Below are 15,316 nucleotides of genomic sequence, written 5' to 3' on the forward strand. Positions count from 1 at the left end.
ATAGCTGTAGCACATTTATTGAAAAACCAAGGTTTAAATAAAGACGAGATTTTAAAGTGGAGTGTGGGATAAAGGAATCCATTCCTGCAAGAATAATTTCACTGACACAATCTGAGCAAACGTTGACATCAGAAGTTTTGAAACAGTAATCCGGCCAAGGAAAATAAGACAATAAATCTCGCAGGTCATCCCATTTTGCATTCTTGTAATGCCAAACAACACGAGGTTGGGAATAGCCTTGTAGGTAATTGAACAATCTGTGCTAGGTCATTAGTAATTGCAAAAGCCTCAGCATCTTGACCAGCTGGGTCGGTGTGACTAGAAAAAGGAAACCACCTGGAGTTGTGAACATTAAAATCACCAAGGAAAATTACCTCACTGTTTGGAAAGTTGGACTGGAGAAAGTCAAGTTGCAAAGAGAGGAAGTCAAAGAGCTCCAAGTGATTAGTGGAGTTGGGACAATGGTAGAGACAACAGATGAATTTGACACAATGAAGTAGAGAGATTTTAAGCCAGAGAAGATCAAAGAGAGGAGATTCCAAATTGCCAAGTCTCTGTCAGGGAATATTAGAATGGACATATGCACAAGTACCACCTTTGAGGCTAAAGGAATCATACAGTGATTAATTTGGGCCTCTGAGATGAGCACTAGTTGAATCAACCGATAACTGAGATTCTGTCAGAAAAAGTACATGGGGTTTGGCAGACTGCAAGTGGAAATGGACATTGTTGAGAACAGAATTGAGACCACATATATTTGTGAAATGAATTAGGATGTGCTTGGGAGGTTTAGATCTTTGTGCAGATAAGCTTGCTCTATTAGTTTGACATTTCATGGTGTATTCAATAGTAAGAAAAAGTGAATGGGACATGCTGTATGAAGTAATGATATTTTTGGATATGGCATACACGTGGTAAGAATATACCCAGATCCTTAACATAATGTGGCCTCGAGAATGCTTCCCACATACACACTACTTGTACTCCTTCCATTCACTATCTGGCAGAGTAGAGGTAGCAATTTTATATACTAGCTGATGTGGAAGCCTCCTAGAGAATTACCAGTAGGTTCGGTCCAGTCTACTAACTAGCAGCCGGCCTGTGAACACTGTTGTAGAGCTGTACCCTGGAAATGTAAGGACTATTGGATCTCGCCACGATGTTCATCATAACCTCAAAAGTCATCAATCATGCTGCATGATGGAAGAGATAGAGAAGGGTTGACCGGAACTTTACTCTAGAGACTAAATATGGGTTCCACCACTTCAAGCCTCCAATAAGCAAGTAGTGGTATTGCACCAGTTGATGAAATTCATCTGCCTCCTAGTACTGCCCGGTAACATAGAGGGGCAACATTGCTCTATGTGGTCTGGGCACCACACCTCGACCCCTGCGTACGTTGGTTCAGACCTGGGTGGTCACCCACCATGTACTTGTGCATGGAGGTTATACCCAGGATTACTTACAGTCCCACCATCATGGAGGTGCAAGCAGAGGATTTGGCTGTCACAGACCGTTCAGACTTCGCCAAAATTGGGTCTACTTGACTTGAGTGTCACCCGAATATCAGTTCCATCAGCATTTTAGACTCCCAGGTAGCAAGTACAGCTTGTATGGCATATCTGAGGGAATGTCTGCGATAACCTTAAGCACCATCAGTAATGACCCTTTTGAACAACTTGTAGATGTGGGATAACAAGCTAATTGGTCTATAATTTCCAATTTCTGATAACCTTTCTTATGCAGCAAAACTGTGATACCATCATTCCACTCCTTAGGCATCACACCTTTTCTAATACATTTTGTGAAGTGTCATGTCTCTTCCTCCAAATTTTAACAACTCTACAGTAACTTTAACCTTCTCCCAGGGCTTTCTGAATCTTCATTTTCTTCAATGCATGTTCTACCTCATCAGGAAGGGTATCGGGTATGTCGTATGTGTTACTAATTTTCAATCCATCATTTCCTCGCTCCTTGTATAATTTTCTGTTGTAGTCTTCTGCTATATATAAGTACCCCCTCTCTATTCTTCAGTTTCAGTATCATTTGTTTTTCAGTATTACTGCTAATAGCTGCTGATTTAAGTCCTTTGTTTTCTCTTAATGTTTGTTCTTCTTTTCTTGTGTTAAATCTTCTTTTGTCCTCTCTGATTCTCTTTCTAATGGCTTTTCATAACTCAGTTACCCAGTTTTATCCTTGTCAATGTTTATCTTGCTCTTCATATGTCGGATTCAGTTATAGTGATTCATTTCTTCTTGTTATTTCAGTCAAACTGATGATATTCCAATTCATATTTTCTAATTCCTTTTCTAGTCCTAATATCCTATCTTCACCGATGAGCGATCTTACATTGTAACAGGCCAAGTTCAATTTCTGTGCATGGCAGCCTGGTCATACCCAGTGATTCTTAGCACCCTCTGCTTTCACTCTGATCCTCTCACTTCCATAAGAGGGGGAGTGAAAAGCCACTGGGGACTGAGGGCGTTTGTTTTGTTGTGCTGTCATGTGCTAGAGGGTTTGGTCTTTTCCTCTTCTTGAAGACCGCATCTTGAAGAGAACCACTCTACATGTCTGTTGCCACCTAAGTGACATAACAGGGCTTACTATCGAGAAGGTATGCATGAGTGGATTTTATGGAGGCAGGCCAACCAGACTTCTCCTAAGTTTTCTGAAATAGAAAGATATTGGATCCATCAGTGTTTTAGACTGTGTGTCTGATTACCCACACAATTCCCAGTCCCCTCTAAGCCCCCTTCAATTTTCCATAACACATCCCATCAAAAAACAAATTATTTCTTGTTTAAACTAACTACAAAGTAGGAATCATTCAGTGAAATTCTGCTGGATTCCAGAGCATTGTGGTATCATAGGTAATGAGAGAGCAGATCAGGTAGCCAATAAACCAAACAGTACAACACCAGCAACTTGCCAAGTACCATATATATAGATTATTTGAAGTATATAAAGAAAGTCTTGTCTTTCAGTGGTTAGAAATATCGAAGTCACAAAGGAATAACAAATTGCTCTAAATCAAAGAAGAACCAACGTTATGGATTTGTAGCTTCAGACAAAATAGACAGGAAGAAATTGTAGTAGCAAGACTAAGGATAGGACATACGCACCTAACCCATTCTACTCATGCGAGATGACCCACCCTGATGAACTCATTATACATTACCACTTACAGTCAAGCATATACTTTTAGATTGTCCTTACTATTCCCATTTCAAAAAAAAAACACTTTCTACTCTCAATGACAGCTGCAAGAACTATCATTGCTTACCCACATGATTTGAAATAGTACCAACCTAGCTGAACTGTATACCTTTCTGAAACAGATACATAAATATGAATTCCTCTAATGCCAAAATGGAAAAAAAAATTATATTACTTTAGGATAATAATATAGGAACGGGCACATTTTGGCTTCAGCTGCGTTTTGCCTTTAAACATCAATACCAATATGAATACTAAGTAAGTCGAGTTTTACGTAACTCGTGAATGACTAACTAACAACATATTGCTACTATATTCCTGATATGCTAAAATTACAAAAACCACATAATATCCTGTGAAGAATGAAGAAAATTAGTTATATATCATAACAATTAAAAACTTTATCTGGGGACAGTAGTGAAGTAGTACCGCTTCACTTATTCCCTTAGTGGCACCATGATAATGGTCAAAATTAAATTTTCTTTCAAAAACTTCACAGAGTTAAGTTACAAAAGATGCTGTCACACCATACAAAGTGTATATGAAGAACACATACTAGATGATGATAAATTAATGCAAAGTCGTTGAAAATGTGAATTTCTACATCACCACAATAACTTGAAGTGTAAGAAATATTACGTACAAAACACAAATAAAAGCTACCGCTTCGCTCTCAAACAAAACCGAACTGACTGCACAATCCAGAAAGGAAGGAAGGAAAGGATGTATAGATGAAGGGCTACAGAGTAATTCTCCTAAGAAATAGCCGATGGAACACTGTCCATGTGGCCTAAATGTTGTGAGTTTTCACTGAAGTGCTTCGACTTAGTTCACCTGTCTCAAACAGATGTTGTTGAATATTTCTTCAGAATTTTTAAATCAGAAAATGAAATGTTAACTCTAGTTATTTACCTAGAGTCTAGTTACACTGCAGGTTATTATCCAACATAGTTTCCATGGGAATAAAAATAAAAACTTACACTGGTGTTCAAAGAAAGTGTATCACCTAGGAATTTCACATTTCTAATCCTTTTTTCCGATGGTATATTACATTAATGACTAGCATCACAAATCAAAATATAAACAAAAGGTATTTATTAATAGTTAAGGCGAAGCTAAGTATTATTTGACAGGTGCTCTCAAAATATTCCAAATTGAGCATTTGCAACCTTTAAACAACAGTTTCGGTAAGCACGACAATTATGGCTGAAATGTTATCAGAAGCCCTTAATTGGCTTCAGTTTATCATTTTAAATGGAAAACAAAATAAAAAGTTCACCAGCTGCAAACTAATATTTAGTTGAATCGCCTCTGGCCCTCATGGCAGCAGCACACCATTCAGGCATTGACAAGATCGATTTCTGAAGATAATCAACTGATAGTTCATGGTTACAAACACAAATTTTGTCTTCCTGAAGTTCATGAAGGGTCTTTGTTTTCTTTCTGGAACTGCAGATTCCACACAATGCCAAGTACTCTATAGGATTCAGGTCCTGGCCAGCAAAAGTTGTGATGGACTATTCTTCCAACCATTTTTTCACCTGTAACAAATGTAAACACATTTGTCAAACCTCTAATGCAGAAATGAAGCTAAAGTAACTACAGAAGTGCCTACTTACACTTTTTGCCCGATGACAAGGAGTAGAGTCATCCTGAAAGAGGCAGTTACTTTGCAGGTTGAAATGTTTCCAATGGTTGACAGCAATTTGCCTTCCAGTATAGCCAGGTATCCATTGACATAGACGGAACCTGTTATTAACTGCAGGTGACCTACTCCGGGATACGAAATGTGCCCCCATATCATTTGGCTGGTAGGGAATTTCAGTGTAGACACCATACAGTCCGGATGGTATTCTTCACCACGTCTGTGGTGAATTGTTTGTCTCCCATCAGAGCCATGCAGGTTGAATTTCCATTTTTGAAGAGGTGTCATTTTGCTCAGTGTGAAGAGGCATCAGTTAGATCCTGTTTTGGCATAGAGACTCATTTGTGTCTAGTTCCTTTTTTCCTATCAGCAGAACCAGTATTCTTGAGTTTGGAAAGAAATCTACCCACTGTCGACTGATTATAAGACACTATAAGCAGTATCCACAAAAGCCTCACACACTAGCAAGGCTTTTGTGGATTTATTGGATGATTGTTTTCTACATCAGCATGTTTGGGAGGCAACTAGAGGGAGTAATACTCTTGATTTGATTATCAATAGTGATTCTTCATGCATTAAGAATCTGCAGATAAATGAACCACTAGGTGGCAGTGATCACAGTGTGCTGAAGTGGGATTTACTCAAAGAGGTAACTGCCATTAGGGGTAAGGGAAGGGTTATTGCTTTCGTAAAGGCGACTACGATGGACTGACACAGCATTTAAATTCTATACAGTGGGACCAACTGATGATGTTACCAACAGCAATTTCAAAATGGGAAGCATTCAAAGAACTTATCTTGGAAGCTACTAGGCTTTACATACCAACTAAGAAATATTGTTCAAGGTTTAGGCCTAAATGGATGTCAGATGAACTAATGAGACATATAGCAGAGAAGAAAAATGCATGGGATACATACAAATTAATACGTGACACAGAAGCCTATGATAGATAACACATTTAAATTCTATACAGTGGGACCAACTGATGATGTTACCAACAGCAAATTCAAAATGGGAAGCATTCAAAAAACTTATCTTGGAAGCTACTAGGCTTTACATACCAACTAAGAAATATTGTTCAAGGTTTAGGCCTAAATGGATGTCAGATGAACTAATGAGACATATAGCAGAGAAGAAAAATGCATGGGATACATACAAATTAACACGTGACACAGAAGCCTATGATAGATACAAGTTGATCTGTAACCAAGTTACAAAGGAGGTTAGGCAGGCGAAAGCAGATTACGAGAAATCTTTGGCAAGGGATGCAAAGAAAAACAGCAAAGAGTTCTTTACTTATGTAAACTCTAGAAGGAAGGGGATGAATCAGATTGGTCCACTTGATATCGATGGGTCAACTGTTCATGATCCTGCTCAGGTTGCTAACAAACTAAATGAATATTTTGCATCGACATTCACACATGAGGAGTTATTCAGCGAGGGGAATGCCAGAGGTGTGTTCAACTCTGGCAGTAAGCTAGAGAATCTTGTAATAACTGAGAGTAAAGTGGAGTAGAAATTGTTGGAGATAAACACAAGAAAAGCACCTAGGGTGGATGGGATCAATCCAGTTATATTAAAGGCGGCAGCAAAGGAAGTAAGCAAACCCTTAGCCATAATTATGAGAGCTTCCTTGGACTCAGGGGAAGTACCCATGGACTGGAGATGTGCAAATGTGACCCCAATTCACAAAGGAGGATCAAAGGCTGACACAAGTAACTATAGACCTGTGAGTTTAACTTCTATTCCCGGAAAATTAATGGAGGCACTGGTTAAAGAAGCACTGCAGGATCATCTAGACAAGACTTCGGACACAGCATGGTTTTGTTAAGGGGAAGTCTTGCCTCACCAATTTGATTGGATACTATGATGCAGTCACAAAAGAACTGGATGCAGGGAATAACTTTGATATTATATACTTGGATCTTAGAAAGGCTTTTGATACTGTTGCACATGGAAGACTGCTGCACAAATTGGAGCAGTGTGACATTGGAGGCAAATTGCTGCTATGGATAAAGGCATGGTTGAGAGAGAGAAGACAGAGAGTGGTAATCAATGGACACTGCTCATCGTGGACTTATATTATTAGTGGAGTCCCTCAGGGTTCAGTATTGGGTCCATTATTATTTTCTGTATTTATAAATGATATTGATGATGGTATATCAAGCTTAATGTCCAAGTTTGCAGACGATACGAAGGTTGGCAGGGTTGTCAAGGACACTACTGACACTATGCTGCTGCAACAGGTTCTGGAAAAGTTGAGCAGATGTGCTGAGAGGTGGCAAATGAAGTTTAACATTGACAAATGTAAAGTACTACATATGGGAAACAGCAACCCCAGAGCAACGTATCAACTCTGTGGTACTACACTGACAGTGGTAGAGAATGAAAGGGACCTGGGGGTGGTTGTGCAGGTAGATATGAAGTTCTCTGAGCAGTGCAGACGGGCTGCAAGAGTAGCTCATGGTGTATTGTCAATGATATATAGGAATATTTCTAGTAGGGATAAGGAGGTGATTATTCCCTTGTATAAGGCAATGGTCGGGCCACACCTAGAGTACTGTATAAAGGTCTGGAGGCCTCATTTCAAGAAGGATGTAGGGCTGCTGTAACGAGTACAGAGAAGGGCAACAAGATTAGTGAATGGAACAAAGGGGTGCTCTTATGAAGAAAGGCTTAAGTTTTGCAAATTACAGTGTCTGGAGACTAGCACTGGCGAGGTGATCTGATAGAGGTGTATAAAGCCTTGAATGGTTTGAGCATGCTCAATGCTGATGGGATTCTTCCTCATGCCCAGAATAATCACCTGAGAGGGCATAAATTCAAATTGAGGAAAGACAGATGTAGAATAGATGTGAGGAAATTTGCCTTTAGCCAGCGGGTGGTTGGTTGGTGGAACAGACTTCCATCCCTTGTCGTGGAAGTTGATAGCCTAAATAAGTTTAAGGCTCAGCTGGACAGGTATTTCGAATGAACAGAGGGGTGAAGTGGAAGTGGTTATTTTTTATTTATTTATTTTATTTTTTTTTTAATTTTTATTTTATTATTTTATTTTTTTTTGGCTGATGCTGGATAAGCTTGCTTTCTTGCATCAAATGCCTCTACTAATGCTAATGCTAATGTAACAGGAAGAACATCCTTCCTCACGTAAAGCAACAATAGCACTCTTTCTTCTTAGCATCAACTGCACGTAACTCACCATCTTGACACAAGCAAGGAACGACTGCAACTCTTGCAGAACGTGCTTATATAGATGAAAGTAACAACTGATGCAATATCATGTCACCACCTGCACATTTTAATCTTATCTGATGCAATCTGTAAGAAATATTGCCATATACTTACGTTATTCAGACAACAATTGCAATTTTAAGGCGGTGATGCACTGTCTTTAAAAAGCAGTGTATATTTATTGTTTCATTCAAATTCAGTCTTAAAAATTATACAGAAACCATCTTTACAATTTTACCAAAAAAATTCCGTAAATGTGCCATTATGTAAGTCATGTACTAACTGTATATAATTTTTTTAAAAAATGCTATATGATAGTTATTATAATAATATAATTGTAAGAATGTACCGTTTTATAATGAAATATATATACTCAAATTTTAAATAAAAAGTTTAAATAATTTAAACCGAAATTACATGGCACATCTGGAATGTTATTGTGGCACAGTAGGTAGCCGTGACACACTGATTGAAAACCACTCTATAAATGCTATCAAGTTTACATTGTATATAGTACTCTATACCATTACAATTTTATAGTTTAAATTAGTTATTGCCTTAGTAGCAATTAAATTATTAGTGATTATATATAATAATATTATGATGTGATTAAAATCTACAAGCTGTTATTTGCCACAATCGAAACCCTACAATTCCACTATCATCCACTACACTGCTAGTTATTTGGTCCTTGAGGTTGTCATGGTCCTTGAGGTTGTCACAGACATTCTCTCAGATGCCAGACAAGCTGTTCTTGCTACCTGGGAGTCTAAAACGCTGATGGAACTGATATTCGGGTGACACTCAAGTCAAGTGGACCCAATTTCGGCGAAGTCCGGACGGTCTATGACAGCCAAATCCTCTGCTTGCACCTTCACGATGGTGGGACTGTTAGTAATCCTGGGTATAACCTTCATGCACAAGTACATGGTGGGTGACCACCCAGGTGTGAACCAACGTAAGCATGGGTCGAGGTGTGGCGCCCACACCACATGGAGGAACGCCGCCCCTCTATGTTACCAGGCAGTACTAGGTGGTAGATGACTCTCATCAACCGGTGAAATACCACCACTTTGCTTATTGGAGGCTTGAAGTGGTGGAACCCATGTTTAGTCTCTAGAGCTAAGTTCCGGCCAACCCTTCCCTATCTCTTCCATCATGCAGTGTGATTGATGATTTTTGAGGTTATGATGAATGTCGTGGCGAGATCCAATATTCCTTACATTTCGAGGGTACAGCTCTAAAACGGTGTTCGCAGGCCGGCCGCTAGATAGTACACCGGACCAAACCTATTGGTAACTCTATAGGAGGCTTCCGGATCAGCTAGTGTATAATCTTGCTACCTCTACTTTGCCAGATAGTGACTGGAGGGAGTCCAAGTAGTGTGTATGCGGGGAACATTGTCGAGGCCACGTTATGTCAAGGATCTGGGTATATTCTTACCACATGTACGCCATATCCAAAAATTTCATTACTTCATACAGCATGTCCCACCCACTTTTTCTTACTATTGAATACACCATGAATTGTTAAAATAATAGAGCAAGCTTATCTGCGAAAAGATCTAATCCTCCCAAGGACTTCCTAATTCATTTCACAAATATACGTGGTCTCAATTCCAATCTCAACCATGTCCATTTCCACTTGCAGTCTAACAAACCCCATGTACTTTTTCTGACTGAATCTCAGTTATCAGTTGATTCAACTACTGCTCATCTCAGATGTCCAAATTATTTGCTGTATGATTCCTTTCGCCTCAAAGGTGGTACTTGTGCATATGTCCATTCTGATATTCCCTGTCAGAGACTTGGCAATTTGGAATCTCCTCTCTTTGATCTTCTCTGGCTTAAAATCTCTCTACCTCATTGTGTAAAATTCATCTGTTGTCTCTACCGTTCTCCCAACTCCACTAATCACTTGGAGCTCTTTGACTTCCTCTCTTTGCAACTTGACTTTCTCCAGTCCAACTTTCCTAACAGTGAGGTAATTTTCCTTGGTGATTTTAACGTTCACAACTTCAGCTGGCTTCCGTTTTCTAGTCACACCGACCCAGCAGGTCGAGATGCTGAGGCTTTTGCAATTACTAATGACCTAGCACAGATTGTTCATTTACCTACAAGAATACCGGACAATCCTAATCATACAGCCAATACGCTTGATCTTTTTCTCACAAACAACCCTTCTAAGTACAAGGTTGAAGTGAGAGGTCCTTTAGGCACTTCAGATCACAACTTGGTGATTGTCTCTTCTCCAATAGAACCTTTATCTCATGGCTATTCCCAACCTCGTATTGTTTGACATTACAAGAATGCAAAATGGGATGACCTGCGAGACTTCTTTTCTTCTTTTCCTTGGTCTGATTACTGTTTCAAAACTTCTGATGTCAACGTTTGCTCAGATCGTGTCAGTGAAATTATTCTTGCAGGAATGGAATCCTTTATCCCACACTCCACTTTAAAATCTCGTCTTTTGTCTAAACCTTGGTTTTCCAATAGATGTGCTAAGGCTGTCCAAGAGAAGAATGTTGCATATCATAATTGGCTTGTTTCTAATTCTTCAGTTTCATTTTCTGCCTACACCAAAGCTCGCAACAATTGTAAAGCAGTTATTAATCAGTCCAAACTAGAGTTTGAACAGGCTAAGAGTAGAAAACTTGTTTCTTGCCCTAATGGTAGCCGAGCATTCTGGTCTCTTGCCAAAGCTGTTGGTCGCAACTTTTGTACATCTCTGTTCCCACCTTTGTCCAAACCAGATGGTTCTGTTGTCACTTCAGCCAAGGATAAAGCTGACCTGCTAGCATCCCATTTTTCTTCCAGCTCATGTATTAATGATCTTCGTAAAACACCTCCCACCATTCCTAGCACGCTCCATTCAATGCCTCCTGTGGTCTTCCGTCAAAAGGATATCAGAAGGATTTTGATGAATCTTGATGCTAAGAAAGCTAAGTCCTGATGGTATTTCTCCACTTGTTCTCAAAACCTGTGCTCCTGAACTTACTCCTATTCTTTGCCGCCTTTTTTCACTTTCTTATTCCAAAGGTGTTTTTCCTTCTGCTTGGAAATTTGCTCATATCCAGCCAGTTCCTAAAAAGGGTGACAAATCCCTCCCATCCAATTATCATCCCATTGCTATTACTTCTACTCTTTCTAAAGTAATGGAGAAATCAATTAACCGCCAACTCTTAAACTACCTAGAAACCTTCTGTCTGATCAACGATCGCCAGTTTGGATTCCATCAGTGTCGATCCACTGGTGATATTCTGGCTTATGTTACCCATTTATGGATTAATTCAATGGAAAGGTTTGGTGAAACACAAGTAGTTGCTCTTGACATCTCAAAGGCTTTTGATCGTGTTTGGCATAAAGGTCTTCTAAACAAGCTTCCATCGTATGGTTTGCCAACTGTTTTTAGTAATTGGTTATCTAGTTTTCTCTCTGATCGCTCACTGAGGGTGACAGTAGATGGCTCTCTGTCTTCTAACTTCTCCACTAATGCCGGTGTCCCCCAAGGTTCAGTTCTTTCCCCCACTCTTTTCCTCTTGTATATCAATGACCTTCTTCCATTGACTGGAAATCCTATCCATAGTTTTGCCAATGATAGCACATTGCATTCAACTTTCCATTTTGAGAAACCTTGTCCAGCTCAATCAGCTTGAAGTTCTCGAAAATCTGCTGCCAATTCCTTAAATGCCGATCTTCAGGTAATTCTCCAGTGGGGCAAAGACAACTTAGTTGATTTCAACCCTTCTAAAACTCAATCTTGTCTTATATCTCACAAAAAGGATTCTTCTGCTCCTATGCTTATCTTTAGTGACACTCCGATTTCTAGGCAAAATATATCTCTTTTGGTGATTACCCTGACTTCTAATCTCTCTTGGCACAAGCACATTACAAATATTGCTTCCTCTGCATCTAAAAAACTTGGTTTTCTCTTTCGCTCTCGGCGTTACTTTTCTTCGAAACAGCTGTTCACTCTGTATAAATCGCAAATCCGCCCTGCTATGGAATATTGTTCCCACATCTGGGGTGGTGCCCCCAAAACCTCTCTCAGGCTTCTTGATTCCATTCAGAAGAGGGCAGTTAGTTAATTAATGATTCATCTCTAACAGAGTCTCTCCACTCGCTTTCTCATAGACGCACTGTTTCTGCTGCATGCCTCTTCTACAGATACTTCCATGGGCACTGTTCTTCAAAATTGGCTTCTATAATTCCCGCTGTCTCTTTCAAAACAGTCCGAACACATGCTGCCACCAGCCAACATCCATTTACTGTCCAATTACAAACCCACAGAACCAACTTTTCATCTTCCTCATTTATTCATTCAACTGCCGTTTTCTGGAACAACCTTCCTTCATACGTATTTCCTGAAAATTACAATCTACAGAAGTTCAAGTCCAATATCAACAAATATCTTCTTTCGTCTTCTCAACCTCCAACCCCAGCACGGTACTAAGTACTATAGGTTCTAATACCTCTCGTGTTTGGGGTTCTCATAAAAAAAAAAAAAAAAAAAAAACGATATTTGTGCCAAATCACCAATACAAAAGCTCTACAAATATTAAATCATAGCTTACAAAATCAGTAGATAAATTTAAAAATCAGCTGATGAATGTGACTAGGACTAATAAACAATGTTTTGAACATGATTTAATATGACTATTATTACTGTTACATTAAAAATAATGTCATTTTTTTTTTAAAACTTATATGTTTCCACGAGCTCAAAATTCTTTGCCCTTCTTGGTTTAAATTTTATTGTTGTCATTTAAAAATACATTTTTAAGGATTTTTATTTTGTAATCTTAGGATTATCACCCAAGATGTATTTGCCAGATATGCAATCACACTGCAGAACATGCTTATAATATCAAGAGGCATATGTATAGGCACTCTGAATCCCTTTGTACCTGTGAAGCTTGTGGAAAGACATACAAGGTAACTGTTTCATGTTTACTATAATTAGAAAGTGGTATTACATAGTGACTTTCCATGAAATTTTACTCTATAAAGAGCCATTATTATACAGGTGAGTTTTTAAAATGGTTTATTTAGCCTTATTCGCTAAATGTACAATACAGTTAGGTAATGTTTTGGTTACTTTTTTGAATGACTAAGGAGTGAATGAAGGCGACATTAGTCATTCAGCAAGCAGGTGGTTGTTACAGCCAAGATGATAGGTTCCAACCAGCTTTGTGAAACATTACCGACTTGTACAGTACATTTTGTCAATAAAGTTAAATAAACTAACCTTTAAAACTCCATCTGATATAACAGTAGCTATTTAGAGAGAAAAATATTTCCTGTTTAATTAAAAAATGTGTAGAAAATAAACTTATTGCATTTTATTAACCCTTAATTGTGACACCAGATGCACAATTAGGTTTAACTTTTTCAATCAAGAAAAAAATGTCACTTACATGTCAGAAAGACCCTACAAGCAGGTTATTTTCAAGTAATTTACATATGGTGGGGTAATTTGTATATGTTTTGTAAACCATAGCATGTAATTAATAGTGTATACATGAGGTGTGATTGAAAAGTTCAGGGACTGACTCTGTATCTTGAAATTTCAGCAATGTAACAAGTTGTGACTCAAAACAACTTATTCAGTTGCCCTATTTGGCCATGCATTACTTTCTTACCCCAGACAGTAATGCATGTCACCCATTTTTCAGTAGTCATTCTGAATCAGCATGTGTTGAATAGCTCTTTTTTGTAGCACTCAGTGATTTTAGTGAGCAGTGAATTTGGATCAGATTTTGTTTCAAAATAGGTAAAAGCACAATGGAAAAGTTAAACCAGCTTTTACAAAGTGTACGAGATACATTGTGTTGTTTGAAGACCTTTCAGATATTTATAAAGACTTTTTCACTGATCGTAAAGGTTAAAGCTTGTCTATCGAAGATGATAGACATTTTTGTTTGTCATTGGATCAGGAACAACTGACTTTTAACTTCCAACAAAGTTGAAAATGGAATTGGATTTCTAATGGAACATGTTAATTCTGTCAAAAGACTTTTGGAATGCTGTGTTTTAGCCATGTTTGTGTTTCACATTCTCAAGAGCAATAAGTTCACACATGTCAGGATGATCTTTGACTCACACTTTGTTTTAGTTATTATTATTTATTTTTATCGTTACTTCTGTCATTACCAGACAAATCCTCAGTGTTCAGCAGTGACCCAGAAACAAAGGCCTAATCCCCTTGATGAAATTGTCTGACCATGCAGGCCAAATTCATAATGAATAGATCCAGAAAATGAGGACAATATCGATCAAGTGTGAAGATCATGTTTAGCATATTTTTGGCCCTTTTCATTATAATTTGGCCTGCATGGTCAAACATCAGGAATACCATAAAATAGTTCTATGGCAATCGTATAATGTCATTCAGAGAAAATGATCAGAAAAGTGAGCTTCACAGAATTGGTACTTACATCAATTTAAGAATCTCTTACAAAATATTCCATCACTGGTTTCCCCCATCCACCATACTCACTAGATTTAGTTCCCTGTGTGTTTTTTGTTTTTGCAGTAATTGAGAAAAATTATTCAGAACAGGCACAAGGGTGGGTGGGTGGGTGTGGGTGCACATATGCATATATATATATATATATATATATATATATATATATATATATATATATATGATATTATTTATATTTATATATTATTTAATAATATATGATAATATGTATTATTTATTATAATAAATAAATAATATATAAGATATTATTTATTTATTTCAAACGATATAGCTTAAGATAGAGCTAAATAACCATAATCTACAAAGGACCCTAACAGTCTCTATATATAGAGAAGTCTTACCAAATTCGAAAATTCAATATTTACAAAATACCAAATCAAAAGCACCATAATGTCATTACTGAATAAGGCTTACATCGAAAGGCACGTCAACAGGGGTTAATGCCTCTCAATATATGCCATCAATAACAACAACATACGCTATCTTTTTCTGCCAGCCTCACCATATTATATACTAAATATAGTATACATAATAGCTTTAAGTTTAAATTTAAATTAAAATAATATAAATTAGATAAATTAGCTAATAGAGCAAAAATATGAAACATGCTATATTAAAATAAAAATAACAATGGCAGACCGGCAAAAAATATAACTGCAATCCCTACAGATAGCCAAAAACTTAAACATTATTAGAATATTTACACAAGTGTTTTTGTTACTTTATCAAAATCCACA

General features: G+C 37.8%; 1 protein-coding gene across 1 annotated transcript in view; it reads left to right on the top strand.

The window, feature by feature from the left end:
• LOC150084478 (uncharacterized) overlaps nucleotides 1-15,316 on the top strand; it is an 804,913-nt gene that overhangs the window by 596,844 nt on the left and 192,753 nt on the right. The window contains exon 12 of the mRNA XM_090376257.1: nucleotides 12,899-13,027. Within this exon, the coding sequence (XP_090232383.1) occupies nucleotides 12,899-13,027 (129 nt within the window). The remainder of the gene's footprint in view (nucleotides 1-12,898; nucleotides 13,028-15,316) is intronic.

The sequence above is a fragment of the Mastigoproctus giganteus genome, chromosome 6 (genome assembly GCF_048544385.1).
Source record: "Mastigoproctus giganteus isolate SK-2022 chromosome 6, ASM4854438v1, whole genome shotgun sequence".
NCBI classification, from domain to species: Eukaryota; Metazoa; Arthropoda; class Arachnida; order Uropygi; family Thelyphonidae; genus Mastigoproctus; species Mastigoproctus giganteus.